This window comes from Rhinopithecus bieti, unplaced genomic scaffold (assembly GCF_001698545.2).
Source record: "Rhinopithecus bieti isolate Rb0 unplaced genomic scaffold, ASM169854v2 scaffold_6536, whole genome shotgun sequence".
Taxonomy (NCBI): Eukaryota; Metazoa; Chordata; class Mammalia; order Primates; family Cercopithecidae; genus Rhinopithecus; species Rhinopithecus bieti.
In genome coordinates this window covers 2,351,383-2,375,699 of record NW_016805524.1, presented here as the reverse complement: position 1 = coordinate 2,375,699, position 24,317 = coordinate 2,351,383, and the positions used below count along the sequence as shown (strand labels likewise).

General features: G+C 48.2%; 1 protein-coding gene across 3 annotated transcripts in view; it reads right to left on the bottom strand.

Moving 5' to 3' along the window:
- Positions 1 to 20,630, bottom strand: part of PRDM14 (PR/SET domain 14) — a 23,357-nt gene extending 2,727 nt beyond the window's left edge. Inside the window, exons 1-7 of one of the 3 annotated variants that reach the window (XM_017872725.1) lie at positions 20,538 to 20,630; positions 18,126 to 18,852; positions 17,410 to 17,463; positions 17,161 to 17,318; positions 14,351 to 14,621; positions 6,253 to 6,455; positions 2,211 to 2,312 (exon numbers count right to left, since the gene is read on the bottom strand). In XM_017872725.1, coding sequence (XP_017728214.1) covers positions 2,211 to 2,312; positions 6,253 to 6,455; positions 14,351 to 14,621; positions 17,161 to 17,318; positions 17,410 to 17,463; positions 18,126 to 18,828 — 1,491 coding nt within the window. In that variant the 5' untranslated portion in view covers positions 18,829 to 18,852; positions 20,538 to 20,630. Of the gene's footprint in view, positions 1 to 2,210; positions 2,313 to 6,252; positions 6,456 to 14,350; positions 14,622 to 17,160; positions 17,319 to 17,409; positions 17,464 to 18,125; positions 18,911 to 20,113; positions 20,272 to 20,537 lie in introns of those variants that run through there. The other 2 variants (XM_017872724.1, XM_017872723.1) reach the window with 2 other exon arrangements.
- Positions 20,631 to 24,317: the final 3,687 nt, after the last annotated feature.

The window sequence follows — 24,317 nt, the reverse complement described above, 5'->3', positions numbered from 1 at the left end:
CCCGGGCTGGAGTGCAGTGGCCGGATCTCAGCTCACTGCAAGCTCCGCCTCCCAGGTTTACCGCCATTCTCCTGCCTCAGCCTCCGAGTAGCTGGTACTACAGGCGCCCGCCACCTTGCCCGGCTAGTTTTTTCTATTTTTTAGTAGAGACGGGGTTTCACAGTGTTAGCCAGGATGGTCTCGATCTCCTGACCTCGTGATCCGCCCATCTCGGCCTCCCAAAGTGCTGGGATTACAGGCTTGAGCCACCGCGCCCGGCCTCTTCTTTTTAATTTAAACTTTTTGAGATGGTTTGTAGGTTTGTTTTATTTGTTTGTCTGTTTGTTTTGAGACAGAATTTCACTCCATCACCCGTGTTGGAGTGCAGTGGTGCGATCTCGGCTCACTGCAACCGCCACCTCCCAGGTTCAAGCGATTCTAGTGCCTCAGCCTCCCAAGTAGCTGGAATTACAGGTGCACCACCATGCCCAGCTAATTTTTGTATTTTTAGTAGAGATGGTGTTTCTCCATGTTGGCCAGGCTGGTTTCAAACTCCTGACCTCAGGGTGATCCATCCACCTTGGCCTCCCAAATTGCTGGGATTAAAGGTGTGATCCACCGTGCCCAGCTGAGCGGTGTTTTTCTATGCAGATTATTTTCATTCTATTGACACACACTTTGGAGGTATTAGTTGCCCTAATCTGGTAGACTCAATGTCTTTCTTCATTTTGAGAGGCTTAGAAGTAGCTGTAGGACAGCTCTACTCCTTTTATAGCTTTATTGTAAAAAGTGTAAATGACTCAGTGATAGAACATAATCTATACCAGTGCTTTCCAACAGGACTTTCTGCAATAATGAGAATATTCTGAACCCACGCTGTCCAGCTTGGGAATCACTAGCCACATGGAGCCACTGAGCACTTAAAATGTGGCAAATGCAACCTAGGAACTGAATTTTTCAACTTTACTTCGTCTTCACTAATTGAAATAGCCACATATGATTAACTGCTAACTGCACATTGGACAGCACAGAGCTATTTTGGTGTAATATGTCTAAAGCGTGGTCAACCTATTGCTTCTATTATAGCAACGTCTAACCACATGACTCATCTGTTTTTACAACTCTGTATTCTGTGTAACATAGACTAGATGCCGCTTCTGCAATGCTCCTATAGAAAATTACATCAGTAGCATCCTTCACAGATTAAAGTAGTAATAATATCAATTAACATTCCAGTACTACTTTTATGTCATGCCAGGCACTGTTAAAAGAGTTTTATATATTTTACTGATGTTATCCAACAACTTGGTAAAGACTAATTTCCCCAGTTTATCAATGTGGAAACTAACAGGAGTTCATGGATTTGCTCAGGGTGGCACAGCTAGGTAAGCACCAGAGGCAGGACTTGAACCTTGGCCAAGTTTGTGCTCTTAAATACTACAAAATAGTGAGGTTTTTTTTGTTTTTTGTTTTTAGATGGTGTTTCACTCTGTCACTAAGGCTGGAGTGCAGTAGCGTGATCTCGGCTCATTGCAACCTCCACCTTCGGTTCAAGCGATTCTCCTGCCTCAGCCTCCCAAGTAGCTGGGATTACAGGCATGTGCCACCATGCCCAGCTAATTTTTGTATTTTTAGTAGAGATGGGGTTTTGCCATGTTGGCCAGAATGGCCTTGAACTCCCTATCTCAAGCCACCTGCCCGCCTCGGCCTCCCAACGTGCTAGGATTACAGGCTTGAGCCACTGCCCCCCCCCCCCCTCTTTTTTTTGAGAGAGAGTGTCTCACTCTGTCACCCAGGCTGGAGTGTGCAGTGGTGCAATCTCAGCTCACTGCACCCTCCACTTCCTGGGCTCAAGCAATTCTCCAGCCTCAGCCTCCCAAGTAGCTGGGACTACAGGCATGAGCCACCAATGCACGGAAAATTTGATTATAGGCGTGAGCCACCACACCTGGCTAGTGCTTTTGAATACTATGTAATAGGTCATCAGGTCTCCATAAATTTGGAATGTATTTTACTTCATGTACCCTAAATGCCAGCTTGGCAACAGGAGGTTGGTTATATTTGACCATCTTTAGCAAAGTCGAGCATATTTAGGGGTGGACATGAGGACTGGGCTGATACTTGACTAACATTTACCAAGAACTCATTAAGCCAGGCTTTGTTTCAAGTTCTTATACATAGACACCCAAGCAGAGCTCAGGACACATCCCTTAGTAAGAGGTTCCATTTACCTTAGTACAATACACACACTGGTATGGTCTGTCTCCAGAGTGGACTCGCATGTGTTTGTTAAGGCTGGAAGACTGAGAGAAACATTTCCCACATGTAGAACACTGAGGTGAAAAAGAAAAGTATAGTTGAAATCACACCTTCCTCTAACAAGTCCATTTCAATCTTGCATTTACCTGGGGTTAGAGAAGAACTCTTTTTCAAAAAAAAAAAAATTTTTTTTTTTTTGAGACAGGATCACAATTTGTTACCCAGGCTGGACTGCAGTGGCACAATCATGGCTCACTGCAGCCTGGAACTCCCAGGCTGAAGCAATCCTCCCACCTCAGCCTCTTGAGTAACTGGGACTATAGGTGCGCGCCACTAAGCCAGCTAACTTTTTTTTTTGAGATGGAGTCTCGCTCTGTCATCCAGGCTGCAGTGCAGTGGCGCAATCTCGGCTCACTGCAACCTCCGCCTCTTGGGTTCAAGCAGCTCTCCTGCCTCAGCCTCCTGAGTAGCTGGGACTACAGGCGTGTGCCACCATACCTGGCTAATTTTTTGTATTTTTAGTAGAGATGGGGTTTCACGGTGTTAGCCAGGATGGTCTCCATCTCTTGACCTCGTGATCCGCCCGCCTCGGCCTCCCAAAGTGCTAGGATTACAGGCGTGAGCCACCACGCCCGGCCCGGCTAACTTAAAAATTTTTTTTTGCAGAGATGAAGTCTCACTATGTTGCCCAGCCTTGTCTTGAACTCTAACAGATCCTCCTGCCTTGGCCTCCCAAAGTGCTAGGATTATAGCCGTGAGCCACGGCACCCGATCTGAGAGAACTCTTGCTTCAGATGTGGAATGTGGGACTGAACAGGTTTGTGGTGTATGGCAGAGGGCTGAATTAGTCCTGCTCTCTCAACAGGTAGCTGCGTGACTACACAGCACATCAGTCAAATTTGGAATCTTAAGTTTTCCGATCTTGCTCATGGGCAAAACACCTGCTCTTCCTTCCTCACAGCACTATGAGTAAACTACAAGCACTGTACAATTAACTCAACAATTATCTGTGATTTACAGAGTACCTACTATGTGCTCCACACTGCTAGAAACCAGGAGCTAGAAGTCAAGGAGGGGTGGCAATGAACATGTAAGCCACCATGGCAAGGCACAGTAGCAGATGATCTGAGACATGTTGAACTTTCATGAAGAGGTTAATATTTTGTACACACGCTGTGAATAATTAATGTCGTTTCTCCAAAGTCTTGACCTTGGCAACTCCCCTCAAAACTGTCTTAGGAGTTTCATACCAGGTGAAGTAAACTACTAGAGAGGTGCAAGCACCGGAGAGGTTACCAGGGATAAAGCAGAAGGCCTTTGGTTTTGACATCACTTTTTTTTTTTTTGAGGCGGAAGTCTCGCTCTGTCGCCCGGACTGGAGTGCAGTGGCCGGATCTCAGCTCACTGCAAGCTCCACCTCCCGGGTTTACGCCATTCTCCTGCCTCAGCCTCCCGAGGAGCTGGGACTACAGGCGCCCGCCACCTCGCCCGGCTAGTTTTTTGTATTTTTTAGTAGAGACGGGGTTTCACCGTGTCAGCCAGGATGGTCTCGATCTCCTGACCTCGTGATCCGCCCATCTCGGCCTCCCAAAGTGCTGGGATTACAGGCTTGAGCCACCGCGCCCGGCCTTGACATCACTTTTAAGGAAATTATGTTTACTAAAGAGAAAAAACTATTTTCCTCTGAGAAGGGTTTCCATGCTTTCACATCCTCTTTCCAGGCATGCTTATGCGCAGAGGAGAGAGCAGATCTTTTTTTCTTTATTATTTATTTATTTATTTATTTATTTATTTATTTATCTATCTATATTTTTGAGGCAGAGCCTCACTCTGTTGCCCAGGCTGGAGTGCCATAGCATGATCTCAGCCCACCACAACCTCCGCCTCCTAGGTTTAAGCAATTCTGGCGTCTCAGCCTCTCGAGTGGCTGGGACCACAGGTGCGCACCACATGCCCATCTCTACAAAAAATACAAAAAATTAGCTGAGCATGGTGGCATGTACTTATAGCCTCAGCTCAGCTACTTGGGAGGCTGAAGTGGGGGGACTGTTTGAACATAGGAGGTGGAGGTTGCAGTGAACTGAGATCATGCCATTGTATTCCAGCCTGGGCAACACAGTGAGACTCTGTCTCAAAAAAAATAAAAATAAAAAAATTGTTCTCCACTCCACTGTAAGAGCAGCTTGTCTGTTGAAGAGTAAGCCATCATCTCACTATCACCAGCTTCCTCATCAGTCGTGTCATCTACTGACCTCCTGGTCGACAGTCCTCCAGTTTCAAAGACAGCAAGCATTCTATACATCTTCCGTAATTTGGTTTTTGCTTGATAAGACAAAAATTTTTTTTTTTTTTGAGATGGAGTCTCACTCTTGCCACCCAGGCTGGAGTGCAATGAGTCTCCGCTCACTGCAACCTCCGCCTCTAGGGTTCAAGCAATTCTCCTGCCTCAGCCTCTAGAGTAGCTGGGACTACAGGTGCCCGTCACCACACCCGGCTAATGTTTTTATATTTTTAGTAGAGATGGGGTTTCACCATGTTGGTCAGGCTGGTCTCAAACTCCTGACATCGGGCGATCTGCCCAACTTGGCCTCCCAAAGTGCTGAGATTACAGGCGTGAGCCACTGCACCTGGCCAGTAAGCCATCATTTATATAACCAGTTTTGTGTTGATGAACATGCAGTCTCAAACTTTTCACTATCAGAATACTGGATAGTTTTCACTTTTGCCAGTCTAATAAGGGAGAAATACCTTCACCATCCTGATATTTTAAAATCCTTTTAGAATTACACAAATACATGATAATTGTAAATGTATTCAAATTTTATAGTATAATAAATATATACTATATAAACACTATATATACTATATATACAAATAATATAGTAATTAAACATGACTTTTCCAGAAGCTTAGGAAGGAAGGAAGAAATAAGGACAATTTTATGATGATTACTCTCAATTTTCAAAACAGGAAAATGGGCTCAAGATCGTAGCTGCCTGAGGTAGTTCCAACAAGGCCAACAGTTAAGCAAGAATACATCTGTGTCCTGTGCCTGGCCGGGCGCCGTGGCTCACACCTGTAATTCTAGCACTTTGGGAGGCCAAGGCAGGAGCATCACGAGATCAGGAGATGGAGACCATCTTGGTTAACATGGTGAAACCCCGTCTCTACTAAAAAAAAAAAAAAAAAAAAATACAAAAAATGAGCCGGGCGAGTTGGCGGGCGCCTGTAGTCCCAGCTACTCGAGAGGCTGAGGCAGGAGAATGGCGTGAACCCGGGAGGCGGAGCTTGCAGTGAGCCGAGATCGCGCCACTGCACTCCAGCCTGCGCGACAGAGGAGACTCCATCTCATAAAAAAAGGGAATACATCTGTGCCCAAGCCTCGTCCTCCTTTTAATTAAGCCCAGGGTATATTTGTACTTTTTTGCACCAAGCCTAGCAGAGCATCCAGGTATCTGGAATGGCTCCCTAATGTCATTACTGCTTTTCTGTCTTACAAAATCCTCAGCCTGCGGTAGAGGCCTTCCGCTCTTTGGAAGGACCATGCCTTCGCTTCCTCCTCACCTATACCCGTCAACACACTTGCACAGATATGGAACAAGGTGCAGTTCCCCAGGAGCACATGCCAGACTCTTTCTTGCCTGGAACGGCTTGACCCTTTTTCCCTGCCCAACTAACCCTGCCACCAGTATAAACCAGATACCCCATTTGTCCTTCTATACTTGGCTCAAGGCCACTTCTGTGCATCTTTTCATAATCCACGTGTCCAGGTGGTCATGGACACTCCTTCCTCCATGTTCCTCCCTCTGCTGGTACATGCATCCTAACACGTGTGTATCGCTGTGCCTATTCACGCATGCCTGTTGGGTAATACTATCCTCTCCTCCTTCAGAGAGGGTGTCCATCAGGCACCACAGCCATGCAGCTAGCACCCACAAGGCAACTCCCCGTGTTCAGGAGCTTGGGAAGGGAGAGAGAACGTGATGGTGAGTCGTGTGTCCTCCTAATACTCACCTTGTGAGGCCGGTGCTTCTCATGAACATGAAGAATGTGAATCCGAAGCCTGTCCCGCTTCTCAAAGGACCGTTTGCAGAGAGAACAGGGAAATTTCCTATCGCCCTTGTCCACACAGGGGGTGTACTTGAGGTGCTTATCTCTGTAATATTTGTAGGTAAATACCTTCCCACATCTTTCACATCTGTAGCCTTCTGCAGACTCTGTCAAACACAGCAAACACAATGTCTCTTCAGTTACTTTCCTCCCTAGTTCCTTCAAGAGAATATTTTATTTATTTATTTATTTATTTATTTATTTATTTATTTATTTTTAGCCAATAGTTCTTTTGGCTACTTAAAGAGGAATTTTCTTTTTTTTTTTTGAGACAGAATCTTGCTCTGTTGCCCCGTCTGTAGTGCAGTGGCATGATCTTGGCTCACTGCAACCTCTGCCTCCCAGGTTCAAGCGATTCTCCTGCCTCAGCCTCCCAAGTAGCTGGGATCACAGGTGCCTGCCACCACGCCTGGCTAATTTCTGTATTTTTAGTAGAAACAGAGTTTCACTATGTCGCCCAGGCTGGTCTCAAACTCCTGACCTCAGGTGATCCTCCTCCCTTGGCCTCCCAAAGTGCTAGGATTACATGCGTGAGCTACTGTGCCTGGCCAAGATAATTTTTTTTTTCTTTTGAGGTGGAGTCTCGCTCTGTTGCCCAGGCTGCAGTGCAGTGACCAGATCTCAGCTCACTGCAAGTTCCGCCTCCTGGGTTCATGCCACTCTCCTGCCTCAGCCTCCCGAGTAGCTGGGACTACAGGCGCCCACCACCTCGCCCAGCTAGTTTTTTGTATTTTTTTTAGTAGAGACAGGGTTTCACCATGTTAGCCAGGATGGTCTCGATCTCCTGACCTCGTGATCTGCCCGTCTCGGCCTCCCAAAATGCTGGGATTACAGGCTTGAGCCACCACGCCCGGCCTATCTTTTTTTTTTTGAGACAGTCTTGCTCTGTTGCCCAGGCTGGAGTGCAGTGGTGCGATCTTGGCTCACTGCAACCTCTACAAGTGATTCTCCTGCCTCAGCCTCCGGAGTAGCTGGGACTACAGGGCGTGCCACCACACCCGGCTAATTTTTGTATTTTTAGTAGAAGTGGGGTTTCACCATGTTGGCCAGGATGGTCTCCATCTCTTGACCTTGTGATCTATCCGCCTCGGCCTCCCAAAGGGCTGGGATTACAGGTGTGAGTCACCGCGTCCGGCCAGCAAGATAATTTTTAAAAACCTTTTATTCCAGAAAATGTAAACATATACCAAAATGAAAATAATAGTGTAATAAACCCTCAAGTGCCAAACACCAAGCTTTGACCAACTCATAACTAATTTTGCTTTCATTTATATCACCACTCCCCATAGTAGATTATTTTAATACTAATTCATCCTTTGACTCAAAAATATCTAACTGTAATCTTTAGAAGATGACATTTTTTTAAAAAGCATAATTGCGGCCGGGCACAGTGGCTCACGCCTATAATCCCAACACTTTGAGAAGCTGAGGTCAACGTTTCAAAACCAGCCTGGTCAACATGGTGAAACTCCATCTCTACTAAAAATACAAAATTAGCCAGGCGTGGTGGTGCATGCCTGTAATCCCAGCTACTTGGGAGGCTGAGGCAGGAGAATCACTTGAACCTGGGAGGCATAGGTTGCAGTGAGCCGAGACTGTACCACTGCACTCCAGCCTGGGTAACAAGAGCAAAACTCCATCTCAAAAAAAAAAAAAAAAAAAAAAAAAAAAAAAGCATAATTGTGCCAGGTGCAGTGGCTCACGCCTGTAATCCCAACACTTTGGGAAGCTGAAGTGAGCAGACTGCTTGAGCTCAGGAGTTTGAGACCAGCCTGGGCAACATAGTAAGATCCCATCTCTACAAAAAAATAATAAAAATTATCTGGGAATGATAGCACACGCCTTTAGTCCCAGTTGCCAGGAGGCTGAGGCAGGAGGATTGCTTGAGCCTGGGGAAGGTAGTTGAGGCTGCAATGAGCAGTGATTGAGCCACTACACTCCAGCCTGGGCAACAGAGCAACACCTTGTCTCAAAAAAAAAAAAAAAAAAAAAAAAAAAGCCATAAGCATGTCGTTGTCACACTGTCATACCTAAACAATTAACTCTTATTCTTTTATAGAAACATATATGTACTTATATACACACATATATATTTGTTTAATTACTTTCTGGTCAGTCCATTCAAATTAGGATTCAAACAAAGTCTACATGTTGTATATGGTTGCCATGTCTCTTAAATATCTTAACCTATAGGCTCTCTTTCCCTTTTGTTCCTTGAAAGGTACTATTGAAGAGACCCTTCCACTAACCCCATTTAAGAGCAGTGCAACCCTGCAGCTCTTAAACACATTCCTGCCTAGCATTTGTTACAAAGTTAATACACTGAGGCCAACCTACTTCTCTTTGTGCCTTTAAGATCAGCCTGAGTTACAAGCTCAGTCACCAGGACAACCGCAGCTGACTTCCCAGGCTTCACAGTGCTGTTCCATTCTACGAAATTCGAGGGACCTTCTTAGTTTATACTTCATTACTCAAAACTTGTGGCAGATTCCACAGCTAGAATCTTTATGTATAGAGTAAGGGTGAAAGCATCTTGACTTCCCTAATACACAGGGTAACTGTGATGACTAATTCTAATACTTACTGAGTCTTACCAATGTGAGTGATACTATCACTGAATGGCAAGTAAGACTGAGAGAGGTAAATCTGTTTTTATCAATGGAGGAGGGAGGAGGAGAGAAGTTAGAGAGGGTGTAGCTAGACTCTAGCAAAGCAGGTCCCACGTCCAGGGGTGTCTATGTGTTGGGGGAAGGCGAGAGAACAGGGGCCACCTACAAAAGCATCCCTGCAGAGGACACTCTGGATTCCAGAGGATAAAGTGGCTTTGACTATGAATGCACCACTGAGACCTCATTGTTTGACCCCAGGGAGGAAGAGCAGCCAAAAGTGAGTCTATGCAAGAGTCTGCAGATAGAAATCTTCTCAGCATCAGGACAGCAGGGAAGCTGTCCATCAGGGACTTTGTTAGTTGACAACTACATCCCAGGCACATTTAACAGGTGGCTAAGGAAATAAACTATTCATTAAGTAAATAACCAGGAAAGCAACTGCCAACCCCAAGCTGATCCATTGCCCTGCTCTGTCTATCACTTTCATTGAGGTGCTAATACTCTCAGAATCCCGTGCCGGGACACTTTTTTGGCACAGAGGTAGAATTTTTATTGGTCAGAAATACCTGGCCTTCCTGCTTCCTGTGGTGGGAAGGGAAGAGAGGGTCAGCAATTTTACAAACATAAACAATAAAGCACACCAAAATTTAGAATAGTTTCAGTACTGAGTTTGCTTAAGAACAACCACTTAAGCAGAAATGAAACCTAATTTCATCTTGTTCCCTATCCTTTCAAATTTTATCTTGTTCCCTATCCTCCCTCCCCCTATCTCTTCACACCTCCACACCGCAAAACACACACAGAAATTCCCTCTCCCTCAGGAGAGGGCAATGCTTGCATATTCAAATAACCCGCCCACATACAGTCTAGGCCCTTCCCTCATCACTCAAGACCTTAAAGGGGAAGGCTCCCACCTACCACCAATCCTGGCCAAAAAGCCTTTGGGGAAAAAAACTCATTTGAGAATGCAATGGAATTTTAATTTTTCTTTCCTTTTTATCACATCCAAACCATTCATATTAATAGATTAACAAATTAGCATTCATTTATAATTATTCCCAACAAATTAAGTCATTCACAAGTTTCCCTCCATTGTCCAAAATATATGTCCTCAAAACAATGCTGTAAGCATCAGGTATCAGTTGGCTCAGAACTGTAACACAAGTATCTTCTCTACATGCTGGGTTTCCCCCACACTTAACCATCATAAGCCCTCATTCTGTTGCTTGCTCTGATTGCCTCTGATATCTGCATACTATTCCAGTTAATAGCATACAGGTTGAGTATCCTTTTTCTGAAACGCTTGGGACCAGAAGTGTTTTGGATTTCAGGATTTTTTCGAACTTTGGAATATTTCATATACATAATGAGGTATCTTGGGGATGGAACCAAAGTCTAAATATAAAGTCTATTTATGTTTTGTTTTATACATACTTTATACACATAGCCTGAAGGTAATTGTTTTTGTTTTTTTTTTTTTTTTTTTTTTGAGATGGAGTCTTGCTTTGTCTGCAGCCTCCGCCCCCCGGCTCCTGAGTAGCTGAGATTACAGGCATCCGCCAGCACACTCAGCTAATTTTTTTGTATTTTTAGTAGAGACGGGGTTTCACAATGTTGGTCATGCTGGTCTCAAACTCCTGACCTCAGGTGATGTGCCTGCCTCGGCCCCCCCAAAGCGCTGGGATTACAGGCATGAACCACCGCGCCTGGCCCACCTGAAGGCAATTATACACAATATTTTACTTTATTTATTTATTTATTTTGAGACGGAGTCTCGCTCTGTCCAGCCTGGGGGACACAGTGAGACCCTATCTCAAAAAGTAATAATGATTTCTCAAAAGGATAATGATAACCATCTTGTCAGTTATTAAGCAGGTACTTTTTTCAAATCCATTGCTCACTTTTCTTTCTTTTTTTTTGAGATGGGGGTCTCACTTTGTCGCCCGGGCTGGAGTGCAGTGGTGCAATCTCAGCTCACTGCAACCTCTGCCTCCTAGGTTCAAGTGATTCTCCTGTTTCAGTCTCCCGAGTAGCTGGGATTACAGGCATGCGCCACCACACCCAGCTAATTTTTTGTATTTTTAGTAGAGATGGGGTTTCACCATGTTGGTCAGACTGGTCGTGAACTCCTGACCTCAGGTGACCCACCCACCTCAGCCTCCCAAAGTGTTGGGGTTACAGGCGTGAGCCACCATGCCCAGCCTGTTGACTTTTATTCCAAAAGGAGTTGCTACATTTCGGGAAGTGAGCAACAGGTCTTGGTTTGGTGCTAAGTACGAGACAACTTAGAGCTCCATAGATCATAGAGAATCCCAACCATTTTTGCCTCCATTCCTATCTTTACCTACATTCCCACACCCACACCACCCACCAAAACACTTCTGGTCCCAAGCATTTCAGAAAAAGGATACTCAACCTGTATGCAGATATCAGAGGTGATCAGAACAAGCAACAGAATGAGGGCTTATGATGGTTCAGTGGCGGGGAGAACCCAGCATGGAGATAAGATACCTGGGGGAGTAGGAAGATAGTTCACCAAAACAATTCTGACAGCGCCTCATCGTTGGGACCATTATTTATCCTTAAATAATGACTGCTCATTATTTATCCCCTGATTTCTGGTGGACACTTCCTTGTCTTCTGCTTCACTATTCCCCGAGTCTGATTGCCTTCCCTCTCTCCCTCTGCCTTACATATGCCTTATTTCATCTCATCCCTAATCAGTTTTTTCCAACTTAGTTCTAGTGTCTTCCTCTCACTCCGTACGCACTGGGATCCAGAAGCAGGAGATACTAAGGTGTTTAGGGTTATTTCCTGCCCTGAAGCATCTCAGTCTAGCAGGAAAACAGGCATGCAGATGCAATTCGCTCTTTTTTTTCTTTTTTTGAGATGGAGTTTCGCTCTTGTTGCCTAGGCTGGAGTGCAATGGCATGATCTCAGCTCACTGCAACCTCCGCCTCCCAGGTTCAAGCAATTCTCCTGCCTCAGCCTCCCTCAGTAACTGGGATTACAGGCGCCCACCACCATGCCCGGCTAATTTTTGTATTTTTAGTAGAGACAGGGTTTCGCCATGTTGGCCAGACTGGTCTTGAACTCTCAGCCTCAGGTGATTCACGTGCCTCGGCCTCCTAAAGTGCTGGGATTACAGGCATGCGCCACTACGCCTGGCCCATTTTTTTAAAAAAAAAACCTGTTCCTTACACATTTATTACATCATAATAATTTGCCTTCTCTCTTTTTTTTTTGAGACGGAGTCTTGATCTGTTGCCCAGGCTGGAGTGCAGTGGCATGATCTTGGCTCACCACAACCTCTGTCTCCTGGGTTCAAATGATTCTCCTGGCTCAGCCTCCCCAGTAGCTGGAACTACAGGTGCCTGCCACCATGCCTGGCTAATTTTTGTATTTTTAGTAAAGAAGAGGTTTTTTGTTTTTTGTTTGAGATAGAGTCTTGCTCTGTTGCCCAGGCTGGAGTACACTGGTGCGATCTTGGCACACTGCAACCTCTGCCTTCCAGGTTCAAGTGATTCTCCTGCCTCAGCCTCCCGAGTAACTGGAACTATAGGTGCATGCCACCACGCCTGGTTATTTTTTTGTATTTTTAATAGGGACATTCACCGTGTTAGCCAGGATGGTCTCGGATCTCCTGACCTGGTGATCCGCCCGCCTCAGCCTCCCAAAGTGCTGGGATTACAGGCGTGAGCCACTGTGCCCGGCCTGAGATGAGGTTTTACCATGTTGGCCAGGCTGGTCTTGAAGTCCTGACCTCAAGTGATCCCCCCCACTTCGGCCTCCAAAAGTGCTGAGATTATAGGTGTGAGCCACCATATCCAGCCTGCCTTCTCTCTTATTTACAGCAATATGCATTTATCTTGTCCCACCTACTAGATTAGTAGTTCCTTTTTTTTTTTTTTTTTTTTTTTTTTTTTTTTGAGACGGAGTCTCGCTCTGTCGCCCAGGCTGGAGTGCAGTGGCCAGATCTCAGCTCACTGCAAGCTCCGCCTCCCGGGTTTACACCATTCTCCTGCCTCAGCCTCCCGAGTAGCTGGGACTACAGGCGCCCGCCACCTCGCCCGGCTAGTTTTTTGTATTTTTTAGTAGAGACGGGGTTTCACCGTGTTAGCCAGGATGGTCTCGATCTCCTGACCTTGTGATCCACCCGTCTCGGCCTCCCAAAGTGCTGGGATTACAGGCTTGAGCCACCGCGCCCGGCCAGTAGTTCCTAAACTTCAGTGTATCTAGAAATCACTTGGAGAGCTTATTTAACGTGCAAATTCCAAAGTCTTACCCCTGGAGTGGGCTGGTGGTTCCCTAGCCCCTTGCTGCTGGAATGTGGTCCAGGGACCAGGACCAGCAGCACACCCTGGAAGTTGATAAAAATACCAAATCCTGGGCCGCTACCCTGAATGAGAACCGGCATCATGAAGATCCCCGGGTATTCATTCCCACATTAAGGTTTGAGAGTGAGAGTCCAGCTCAATATTTCTCAAACTTGCCTGAGACCCATTGTAGGCAATGTATTTTATACTCGACACCCAGCATACACACATATGCCCATGTGAAATAGAAATTTCACAAAACAATCCTTACTCTTAAGTGATTCCCATCAATATTTTGTATTCTACTCTACACTTATTCTTTTTTTTGTTTTTTTTTTTTTTTTTTTTTTTTGAGACACAGTCTCGCTCTGTCACCCAGGCTGGAGTACAGTGGCCAGATCTCAGCTCACTGCAAGCTCCGCCTCCCGGGTTCCCGCCATTCTCCTGCCTCAGCCTCCGGAGTAGCTGGGACTACAGGCGCCCGCCACCTCGCCCGGCTAGTTTTTTGTATTTTTTAGCAGAGACAGGGTTTCACCGTGTTAGCCAGGATGGTCTCGATCTCCCGACATCGTGATCCGCCCGTCTCGGCCTCCCAAAGTGCTGGGATTACAGGCTTGAGCCACCGCGCCCGGCCTCTTTTTTTTGTTTTTTAAATGTGGGTCTTGACCACTAAATTGATTTGCCACCCCACTAAGACATGCAACTCTGCAACCCACCATTTGAAAAACACCGCTCTGGTGAATTGACTTCAGCTACATTAGCCTGGGCAGAGATGAATCAGAAACTGGCTCACCTATGGTAGAAGTTACATCCATTTAGTAAATTTTCTTTTATTCTTGGGGTGGAAGGTCGGGAAGAAGAACAAGTATGTTTATAAATAGGAGTAGCTTCCGCAGCTTTGGGAAGCTGAGGATGCTTTCCTTCACCTGGGTAATGCCCTCCCGGTTAGAGACACTCTCAGTTAGTCCTCTGCATTAGCCTTTGGGAGGCAGGAGCTGCGCATGGAGGGTTTGTGGAAAAGAGCCCAGTCCTTCTACTGGAATGCCCTCACTGGGCGAGGTAAGGGTGTGCACTCACCTTCAGAGGGCCCAGATGGCTGATTCCTGGGCTCTGTGACCTGAAGGCTCACAGGAATGTCCAGAAATTTCTCATAGCAGTCTCCATACCACACAAGGAGCTCTTGGTTCTGATGGATCTCTTTGCAGCTCTCATAAAATATATGCCCTTGACACTGCACAGCAACTAGGTTCTGCTCCTTGGGGAAGCGGGCACAGTTGACATAGGACATCCAATTCCCTGTACCTCCTTTTCCATCTATAAAGTGGCTTAAATGACCATCTTCAAAGATCTAAATGAAATAAGACATGAAGTTTGTATTGTACTTTTTTTTTGGTCTAATCTACAAAATAATGTTGTTTTTTTTTTTTTTTTTTTTTTTTTTTTTGAGGACTGAGTACTCACTCTGTCGGCCCAGGCTGGAGTGCGGTGGGGCCGGGATCTCAGCTCACTACGAGTCCACACCTCCCGGGTTTACGCCATTCTCCTGCCTCAGCCCTCCCGAGTAGCTGGGGGACTACCAGGCGCCGGCCACCTCGCCTGGCTAGTTTTTTTGTATTTATTTAAGTAGAGACGGGTTTCACCGGTGTTTAGCCAAGGATGGGTCCTCGATCTCCTGACATTGTGATCCGGCCGCCTCGGGCTCCCAAAGTGCTTGGGGATTACAGGTTGAGCCACCGTGCACGGCCTACAAAATAACATTATTAATACTTATAACCTAAACATCACACATTGAGTCCACCAAATAAGCTTCTATCATTCCGATTTCTTTTTTTTTTTTTTTTTTGAGACGGAGTCTCGCTGTCGCCCAGGGTGGAGTGCAGTGGCCAGATCTCGGCTCACTGCAAGCTCTGCCTCCCAGGTTCACGCCGTTCTCCTGCCTCAGCCTCCCGAGTAGCTGGGACTACAGGCGCCCGCCACCTCGCCCGGCTAGTTTTTTGTATTTTTTTAGTAGAGACGGGGTTTCACCGTGTTGGCCAGGATGGTCTCGATCTCCTTACCTCGTGATCCACCCGTCTCGGCCTCCCAAAGTGCTTGAGCCACCGCGCCAGGCCTATCATTCCTTTTTCTATGTAATTACAAGTGGTTTATAAATCTACTTATGCCCATGTAGATTTGTTAGTTTAAGGACATCTCTCTAGGTAATGTCACATATTGGGTTTTTTTGTTGTTGTTGTTGTTGTTTTTAGAGACAGAGTCTTACTCTGTCGCCCAGACTGGAGTGCAGTGGCTCAATCACAGCTCACAGTAGCCTCGAATTCCTGGGCTCAAATGATCTCCCACCTTAGTCCCCTGAGTAGCTGGAACGAAAAGCATGCACCATCACGCCTGGCAAATTTTTAAAAATTTTTTTGTAGGGACAGGGCCTCACTGTTTCCCAGGCTGGCCTCAAACTCCTGGGTTCAAGTGATCCTCCCACCTTGGCCTCCTAAAGTGCTGGAATTATAGGTGTAAGCCACTGAACCTGCTTAATGTAACATATTCTAAAAGATTCTTACTTTTATCACTTTCTTGATTCCCAAATTCCTATAGTGAGCATGTTAATTTCATAAACAGAGGTAAGTGAAACAAAAACGTCGTATTTAATTCTACCATTTATTTATTTATTTATTTTTTGTATTTTTTAGTAGAGACAGGGTTTCACCGTGTTAGCCAGCATGGTCTCGATCTCCTGACCTCGTGATCCACCCGTCTCAGCCTCCCAAAGTGCTGGGATTACAGGCTTGAGCCACCGCGCCCAGCTAATTCTACCATTTAAACACAACTGAATAGTTTTATATTTTACTCCCACTTAGTTTTCATGCATATTAATGGAGCTATAAATTATTTCTTTCAAGGCCAAGTTTGGTGGCTCACGCCTGTAATCCCAGCACTTTGGGAGGCCAAAGCAGGTGGATCATGAGGTCAGGAGTTTGAGCCCAGCCTGGCCAACATGGTGAAACGCCGTCTCTACTAAAAATACAAAAATTAGCTGGGCATGGTGGTGCAGACCTGTAATCCCAGCTACTCGGGAGGCTGAGGCAGGAGAATTGCTTGAATCCAGGAGGTAGAGGTCGCAGTGAGCTGAGATCACGCCACTACGTTCCAGCCTGGGTAACAGACAAAGACTCCATCTCAAGAAGAAGAAGAAGAAAAAAAAAAACACGAAAAATTATTTCTTTCTCTGCTGCTGGTAATTTCACTGTCTCCAACATTTTGTTCTTATAAACAACCCTGGGATTAACATATTCCACATAGCCTCGATTTCAGATTATTTTCCTGTAGTATATTCCTAGAAGTAGAAATTCAGGGTCAAGGGACTTTGAACATTTTAAGGTATCTGATACATTCTGACAAATGGTTTTCTCCTGCAGGTAATAAAATGCAGTCCACTAGCATATCCCTAATATATCATCACTAGATCTTGAAGAGTATCTGGTTGTTGCTTTTTTTTAATCCTTGACTAATTTTATAGGTGAATAATATTGAATTTTAAAACTTGTTTTTATTCTCTTTAGCATACTTTCATCACTCTATAATATCTAAAGCATTTGATTTTGTCTATATATATAATACAACACATTGATTCTTTAAATGTATATTCCATAGTTAATCTTCCAGACTAAAATGACGTAAGACACCCACAAAACACAGAATTCATGCAGAGGTGCTATCCTCATGGAGAGAACACTGGCCATTCCTTCCTTTTACAGGCAACACAAACCACAAGTATCTGCCCTGGATGTCCTCTCTCTCTGACCAGGATTCTCCCAGAAGGGCAAAGGCCAAGATTTCCCCCCGCTAGTCTCCCGCACCACTTTCAGCAGCAGACCCAGCAGAAACAGATTTACCTCCCACATCACAGAATTGTCTCCATAGGTCTTCACTTCACTGGCGTTGACCACTTTACCTTGAAAGGGCCCAAACCTGACTCCTTTGGCAATAAAACTACTGCAGAACACACCAAAATGTGGGACTTCACCAAACACAGTCTGCATGAGGCATAGACCTAGGGGAAAGCAGAGGCAGGAAAAGAGAATGAGGAGGGTTGACTCTGCATTAGTTCAGGGAAAGAAATCCATGCAAGGAGTCCTGCCTACCTTCTGGAAGTTGAAGGGAGTCTTTATCCAGAGTTTGAGGAAGGGAATCAGACCCTAGCAAAAGGCAGGTTAAAACAAAACAATTTTTCATTAAAAATGTATTATAAAGTGCTTTCATGAGGTGTTTCCCTCCTTAACTCCCTAGAAGTAACCATCATTCCAGTTTGATGTTTATTTGTTGTTTCTATTTTTCCCTGCTCATTTTACATGGTCTGTTCATATACGATTTCGCTGTATACAATTCCATATACAATTTCTCATTTGAGACTCAGAACAGCCTCATGGAAGGTTATGTAATTAACCCCATTAGGCAAATTCAGAGAATTTGAGGATCATAGGTAATGCTTGCTTAGTCAAGGAAGACTGGTTGGAAGTCCAAAGGTTGGAAGTCAAGGTCAGGGTAGCTAGCTGAGCTGGGACTCCTAGGTGTGAATTGCTGAAGCCTGTCATTGCATGTCAGCATAGAATCTGAACCTACCTGGGAGTTCACTGCAGGAACCATTTCTCTCTTGGTCCTTAGCTATCACTAAAATCAACCTTGGTCATGCACTTAAGCAAGCAGGGCCTCAGAAGTGAGCCCACACAGCCCTGGCTCTCATGCAGATACTTCCCCCTTTCTGCCCTCTACAGCCTCAGCTCCACCTGGAAGCGCCTCTTCCCCATCCTGCCTGCATTCCCATCCATTTCGACTCCCAAATGGTGTGAACTCCCTTTACCAGAGCTGTCTGTGGGGACCAGGAGGCCTGAAATCGCATGGTGCAGGCTGGCTGGGTGATCCAGGCTGGGAGTGACCCCGTACAGAACGAAGTGCAGGTCCTGCTCCGTGAACTGGAACCGAGCAGGGGACTTCCCTTCTTGGTTGGAGGGTTTGGGACCATTCTCTGACTGCTTGCTGGGTGAGCAAGGTAATAACTGGGAGGTCCTAAGCCCCTCAGGTAACAGAGAAGCATCCACAGGGGGCGGTGGAATTAAAGTGTCAGGTCCACAACACGGGCCACTCTCGTTGTCGCCACCAACGATTTGGTGGCCCGGATCTTCACTACTGGCACCCGTGTACTCGTGGCTGCTGCTCGGGAAGGGCGGCACTTCCCTGGGGACGTGGGGAATTGGGTACCACGGTGGTGGCAGCTTGCTGTACCAAGGTAGATCGTAGAGAGACTCCCTCTGTAGGCCCAGACCCGGGCTCAGCAAGGGAGGAGCCATCCGGAAGGCGAAGGGGGGCATGGCGGGGACAGCAGACGCGGCGGCCTCCAGCTGCCGGAAAGGTTGGAAGTCTTCCTCCACGGTGGCCAGGCGATTTCTGTAGTGTCCATAGGCCGGGAAAGGCGTGTAGTACGCGGCCAGGTTCTGCGGGCTGCTCTCCGGCGGGTAGCACACCTTGTCCTGAGTCGTGGCCTCACCTGGCCGGGGGAGAGCCATCTCGGGCCCGCACGCTCGGCGGCTCTGCGGAAAAGCGGGCGCCGCTGAGGACATCGCGCCGGAGTTGCCCGGGGTCCGACCCGCGCCTCCCCGCCAGCCTTCTCCACCCGAGCCAGCCCCAGATCCAAGGGAACAGGATAAACGCCCCCAGTACGATCCCGCCTGCCCTCTCCCACAATTAAGACAAAACGAAAAACAGCAATAGAAGCAAACACAAAAAAGCCCCAAACGGAAATCTGCCGGGATCTCGTCCGACTCTAAATTCCGGGTTAGTGTTGCCTTCGCCTTCCCTCTCCAAGTACCCCTTCCCCAAGCCCGGCCGCTTTCCCACACTCGCTCTCCGCTTTCGGCCCCCAACCCGGTTCCCGCAAAACCCGTTGAAGTTCCCTCTCCTTCCTTCTCCTCGGTCCTACAAAACTCTTTGGTAGGGTCTGAGGGAGCCGCGGGGCCCTCCCAAACCCCGGGCTGGGCCGGGAGCCGAGCGCAGGCGGTCGGAGCGTACTGGAGCAAGCGACAGCTCCAGGCGCTCCTGGGCCCTCAGCTGGGAGGGAAGAGCCGAGGACCCTGGGTCGCACCGCGCAGATGGAGACGCGCTCCCAGAGCCCCCAGGCAGATCTAGTGACACCGCGACTTGCTCCGGCCCAGCGGTCTGACCCCGCGGGTCCTGGCGGTCCTGACTGCCGGCAGGGGAGGGGCGCGTCACTTTTGGCTGCCCTAGGATGCACCGCCTGAACCCCTTTTTCCCTTGTGGGCAGCGTCTGCCACATTCCCCGGGTCCCTCGGAAACTCCATTCTACCAGGACTACTGGGGCCTGGGGTCGTCCCTCGGGAGCCGCGTGGACTACCCCTGGCCAGGTGGAAGCGAAGAGCCTCGGCGACTGCCAGTCCTCCCGCCCCCGCGCCGCCGGGAAAGGATGGCGTTTTAATAGACAGGCAGCAAGTTCACCGAGGCCGAAGAATGAAGCCCCTTTAGGGCCGGCGGGTCTTGAGATCAATGAGCCCAATAAGAAAACCAAGCAGGGTCACGACTCAGAAATTAAAGAACACGGGGTCAGAAGAAGAGGTCAGCCACGACACAGGCAGCGGCCCGTCTCCTCCCGATCCTCCAAAGACGCCCCTCTCCTGGCCTCCTCCGACTTCAGGGATCTGCAACTTGTTATTCAAAGCCCCCGAGAGGACAGAACGACCATCCAAAACGAACTGCGCCAGCGAGTGCTGCGGCCCTCCCCAGCGGCCCTGGAAGACCACCGCCCAGGGCCCCGGGCACGCCCTGCCCCGCGCCTACCTCCGACACCACCTCCGAGAGCGCCACCGTAGAGCAGGCGCCTCCAGGGCGCAGCGGGGCCACTCGGGCTCGGTAGACTTCGGGCGGGCCCTGAGGGCTGAGCCAGGATTAAGAGGGCGGGCGGGGCCGCGGGGCATCAAGAGGGCGAGGGTAGCGAAGTGACCCGGCCCACGCAGATCCCCGCGTCTTCTCCCCGCCCACTACTGCCATTGGCCGACTCTCGACTCGCCCTCTGTCCCCTGGGGTCGCGCACTTAACTCATCAGTTCTCCAAACCCTCCCTGGGACCCTAGTGGAGAGCACTCTCCGCTGGCCTTCTAGGGCAGGCACTATTGCCGCTCCAGGCGTGCGGAGTCGGGGAGCAAAAAGCCTGACACGCGTGCTACCCAGGGCCCCCATATAAGGTCCCCCGCGCGCACACACACCCTGAACCGGAGCCCAGAAGGCCTGACTGGCGTCTCGGGGTCGAGCCCCTTAATCTCGGTTCCCAGTTCGGAAGAGCACAGCCCGCCCGAAGGCGGCGTGTGACCCGCTGGTTCACATGGTGGGCGTCTGTTCCCGACACCTGGGGATGAGGCGGGCGCGCCCCGAGCGCTGGGAAGCGGCGCCTCGCCAGTTCCCAGGAGTAACACGTGGGGGCGTTGGGCCCGGCACCCCCGACGCTTCCGAGGTTTCGGGTGGTCGTTTTGCTCTTTCGGGCGCTTTTATTCCGTAAGTGGCTTTAAACGACCGAGGATGGGCCTCCTGCGCCGCCGCAGCTGTCACTTCCTTCGGGGAAGGCTCGCGACCTTGGACGCGCAGGCTCTGAAAACCAAAGTCCAGACTCATACCGAGAGCCCAAAGACCGCATTTGAATTCCCCTCGCCGGCCATTGAGGGAGAGAAAAGGAGCGCTTAGTTCCATTCACATTCACAGAAGGAAGCGCCGAGGGTGGGGGAAACGCGGTCTTGCCGGGTGAGCCGGGCCAGTTTCCTCGCCTCCCCCCGGCCGCTGCTTCCTCTTAGCTGAATGGGGAGCGACCTGCCCCGGGCGCGGCCTTGGGGGCTGAAGACTGAGGTGCAGCCTCACCCCCGGCCTGGCAGCGGCTTGGAGGAGAGCGGGAAAGGAGGGACGTCCACCCGGCTAAGAGACGCCGCCAGAGTCCCTAAAGCTGGCGGGCGAGGGAGGCCGGGGTCCCGTATCTTCAGAGCGCCCGCAACCGGGCTTCTGGGCTTCTGGGTGCGGGGAACCTGACCCTGTAGCCTTCGCCAGGGCGCGGCGGGGCTCCAAGAGCGGAGGAAGGAGCCGGACTCGCGCCTTCGAGGGCGCGGGCGGCGTGCACTCAGCCTTATCTCTCCGCGCGCCCTGCCGCCGGCTCGGCCCGTTCGCTGCACCGGGTCGCCCTGGTCCCCGCGCCCGCCCGCCCCGACGCCTTCGCGTGGTTCCACGCTGCCCGCGGCCAGCCCCGTTTCGCTTCGCAAGGAGCGTGTTGTTTTCTCAATCGAAATGGGATCAAGATCCCAGGGTTTCCTCGTCTCCTTGTTTTGAGGTGATAGGATCTTGGCCGATAGATCGAAAACGTGAAAAGTACCCGTCGCATCTTGCCCCAAGTGCCTCTGTGGAAGGATTGTTTACTTGGAAAAGTAGAATAAATTCTGTTGCCGTTTTCCTTCCGGAGGCGTCTTCACCCCAGAGCTCCTAGACCCACTGGCATTAGCTATACTTTCTCATGGGCTTCACAGGTAGGATTTCAAGATTGATGTGGGGGCACTTGGGTGGTCTGTGGGTGGCAGGTCCTCAAGAGGCTGTTTTTTCGTGCACGGAAGTGTCGGAGCTTTATTTTAGCAGAAGCAACATCAAACCTTGTCTTGGAGGTTTGTTTTGCAAAGAATCCAGAGTTTACTATATTTGACACTATTTTTAAATAAGACTTGCTTGTTTTAAGGAGTTGGGAGAAATCGCTAAAAGAAAAGTCGAAATCCTTGCTTTCCATTTCTACTGTAGGAGATAATCCTGATCAGCAGTTTGGTTTGCTCCCTACCCCCATTCCTTAAAACAAACAAACAAAACCACTATACGTTTAAATTGTGTAGGAATACGTACGATTTTGTAAAAATAAAAATGGATTTATACTTCACCCGTTTCTGCAACGGCCTAGCTCCTACTAGTCATCATTCCCTATCAGTAGAGTAGAATTAACCTTATTTTATTCTTATTATTTTGAGACAGGGTCTCACTTTGTCACCCAGGCTGCAGTACAGTGGTTACGATCTTGGTTCTTTGCAGACTCTGCCTCCTGGGCTCAAGCTGTCCTCCCATCTCACCACCCGGCCCCCTCCCCTCAACTAGCTGGAACTACAGGCATGTGCCACGAAGCCCGGCTAATTTTTGTATTTTTTTGTGGAGACAGGTTTCACCATGTTGCCCAGGCTGATCTCAAACTACTGGACTCAAGGAATCCACCCACCTTGGCCTCCCAAAGTGCTGGGATTGCAGACCTGAGCCACTGCACCGGCAAATTTATTCTTTATAATGGTTGCATGGTACAGAATTTCCATTTTATAGGTGTGTCCATAGTTTATCAGCCTCCTCTTGAAAGGTATTTAAGTTGTTGCCAGTTTTTCAATACTTCCAGCAACTTACAGAAACACTGATACACAGATACATAGTTGTGTTACTGTGCCTTGTAGAAGAAATATCCAAGTGTGAACTTGCTGGATCAACAGGTATAAACACTGATCATTTAAACAAGTACTTCAAGGTTGGGCACAGTGGCTCATGCCTGTAATCCCAACACTTTGGGAGGTTGAAGTGGGTGGATCACTTGAGGTCAGGAGTTCAAGAGCAGCCTGGCCAACATGGTGAAACTCCGTCTCTACTAAAAACACAAACATTAGTCAAGCATGGTGGCACATGTCTGTAATACCAGCTGCTCGGGGGGCTGAAGCAGGAGAATAGCTTGAACCCAGGAGGCAGAGTTGCAGTGAGTCAAGATCATGCCACTGCACTCCAGCCTGGGTGACAGAGTGAGATTCTGTCTCAAAAAATACAAAATAAACAAGTACTTCAAACCATACCAATTTATACTTCCTCCAGCAGTGAGGGCAAGTGCCTGTTTCTCCATGCCTCATCTAACACTGAATATTGCCAATTCTTTTTTTTTTTTTTTTTTTTCCGAGACAGGGTCTCGCTCTGTCGCCCAGGCTGGAGTGCACCTCAACTGTGCCAGCTCAAGAGATCCTCTCATCTCAGCCTGTCTAATTTTTGTATTTTTTGGAGAGATGGGGATTTCACCATGTTGCCCAGGCTGATCTCAAACTCCTAAGTTCAAGGGATCCACTTGCCTCAGCCTCCCAAAGTGCTGGGATTACAGCCACCATGCCTGGCCTTAAAAATTTTTATTTTCTTTCATAGAGACAGAGCCTCACTCTATCACCTAGGCTGGAATGCAGCAGTATGATTGTGGCTCACTACTGCCTCCAACTCCTGAGTTCAAGCAATCCTTCTGTGTCAGCCTCCCCAGGAGTTAGGACTACAGGTATGTGCCACCACACCTGCCTAACCTTTTAATTTTTGGTAGAGGCAGGGGTCTTGCTATATTGCCCAGTCTAGTCTGGAACTCCTTGTGTAAAGCCATCCTCCCACCTCAGCCTCCCAAAGTACTGGGATTACAGGTGTGAGCTACCGCACCTTGGGAGTATTGCCAATTCTTTAATGCTGCCTGTCTTTCACATAAGAAGTAAAATCGTATTCAAATTGCCGTTTAGTCATTTACATAACAAAGTTTCTTTTGAATGCCTGCCTATTGATGGGCCAGTCAGCAAGCCAAGTACAGGGAATACAACTGTGAATAAAGCAATCTTGATCCCCTTAACAGCCTAATGAAGAAGGTCTGTATGTGTGTGAATACTTGATGAATGAGTCACTATGAACTGCAATAAGGAGGGAAGAAAGTGCAGTACAAGTAACAAGGCCTCAATGTAGGTTGGGAGTACAAGAGAGTTATCCTAAGCTATCAAATTGGAAAGATGTGTAGAAATGAACTTGGTGAAGGGGATGAGGACAAGTGGCACTCCAGGGCCACAGAACCCTTGATGCCAAGGCCCTAAGCCTGGAGGAAGCTTGGCTGATTCACAGAACTGGTGTGGAGGAGATAGTTTGAGGTTGGAATGTCGGCAGACACCAGGTCTTGCAGAGAACACTTGCTAAGATGTTAAGTATCCTTA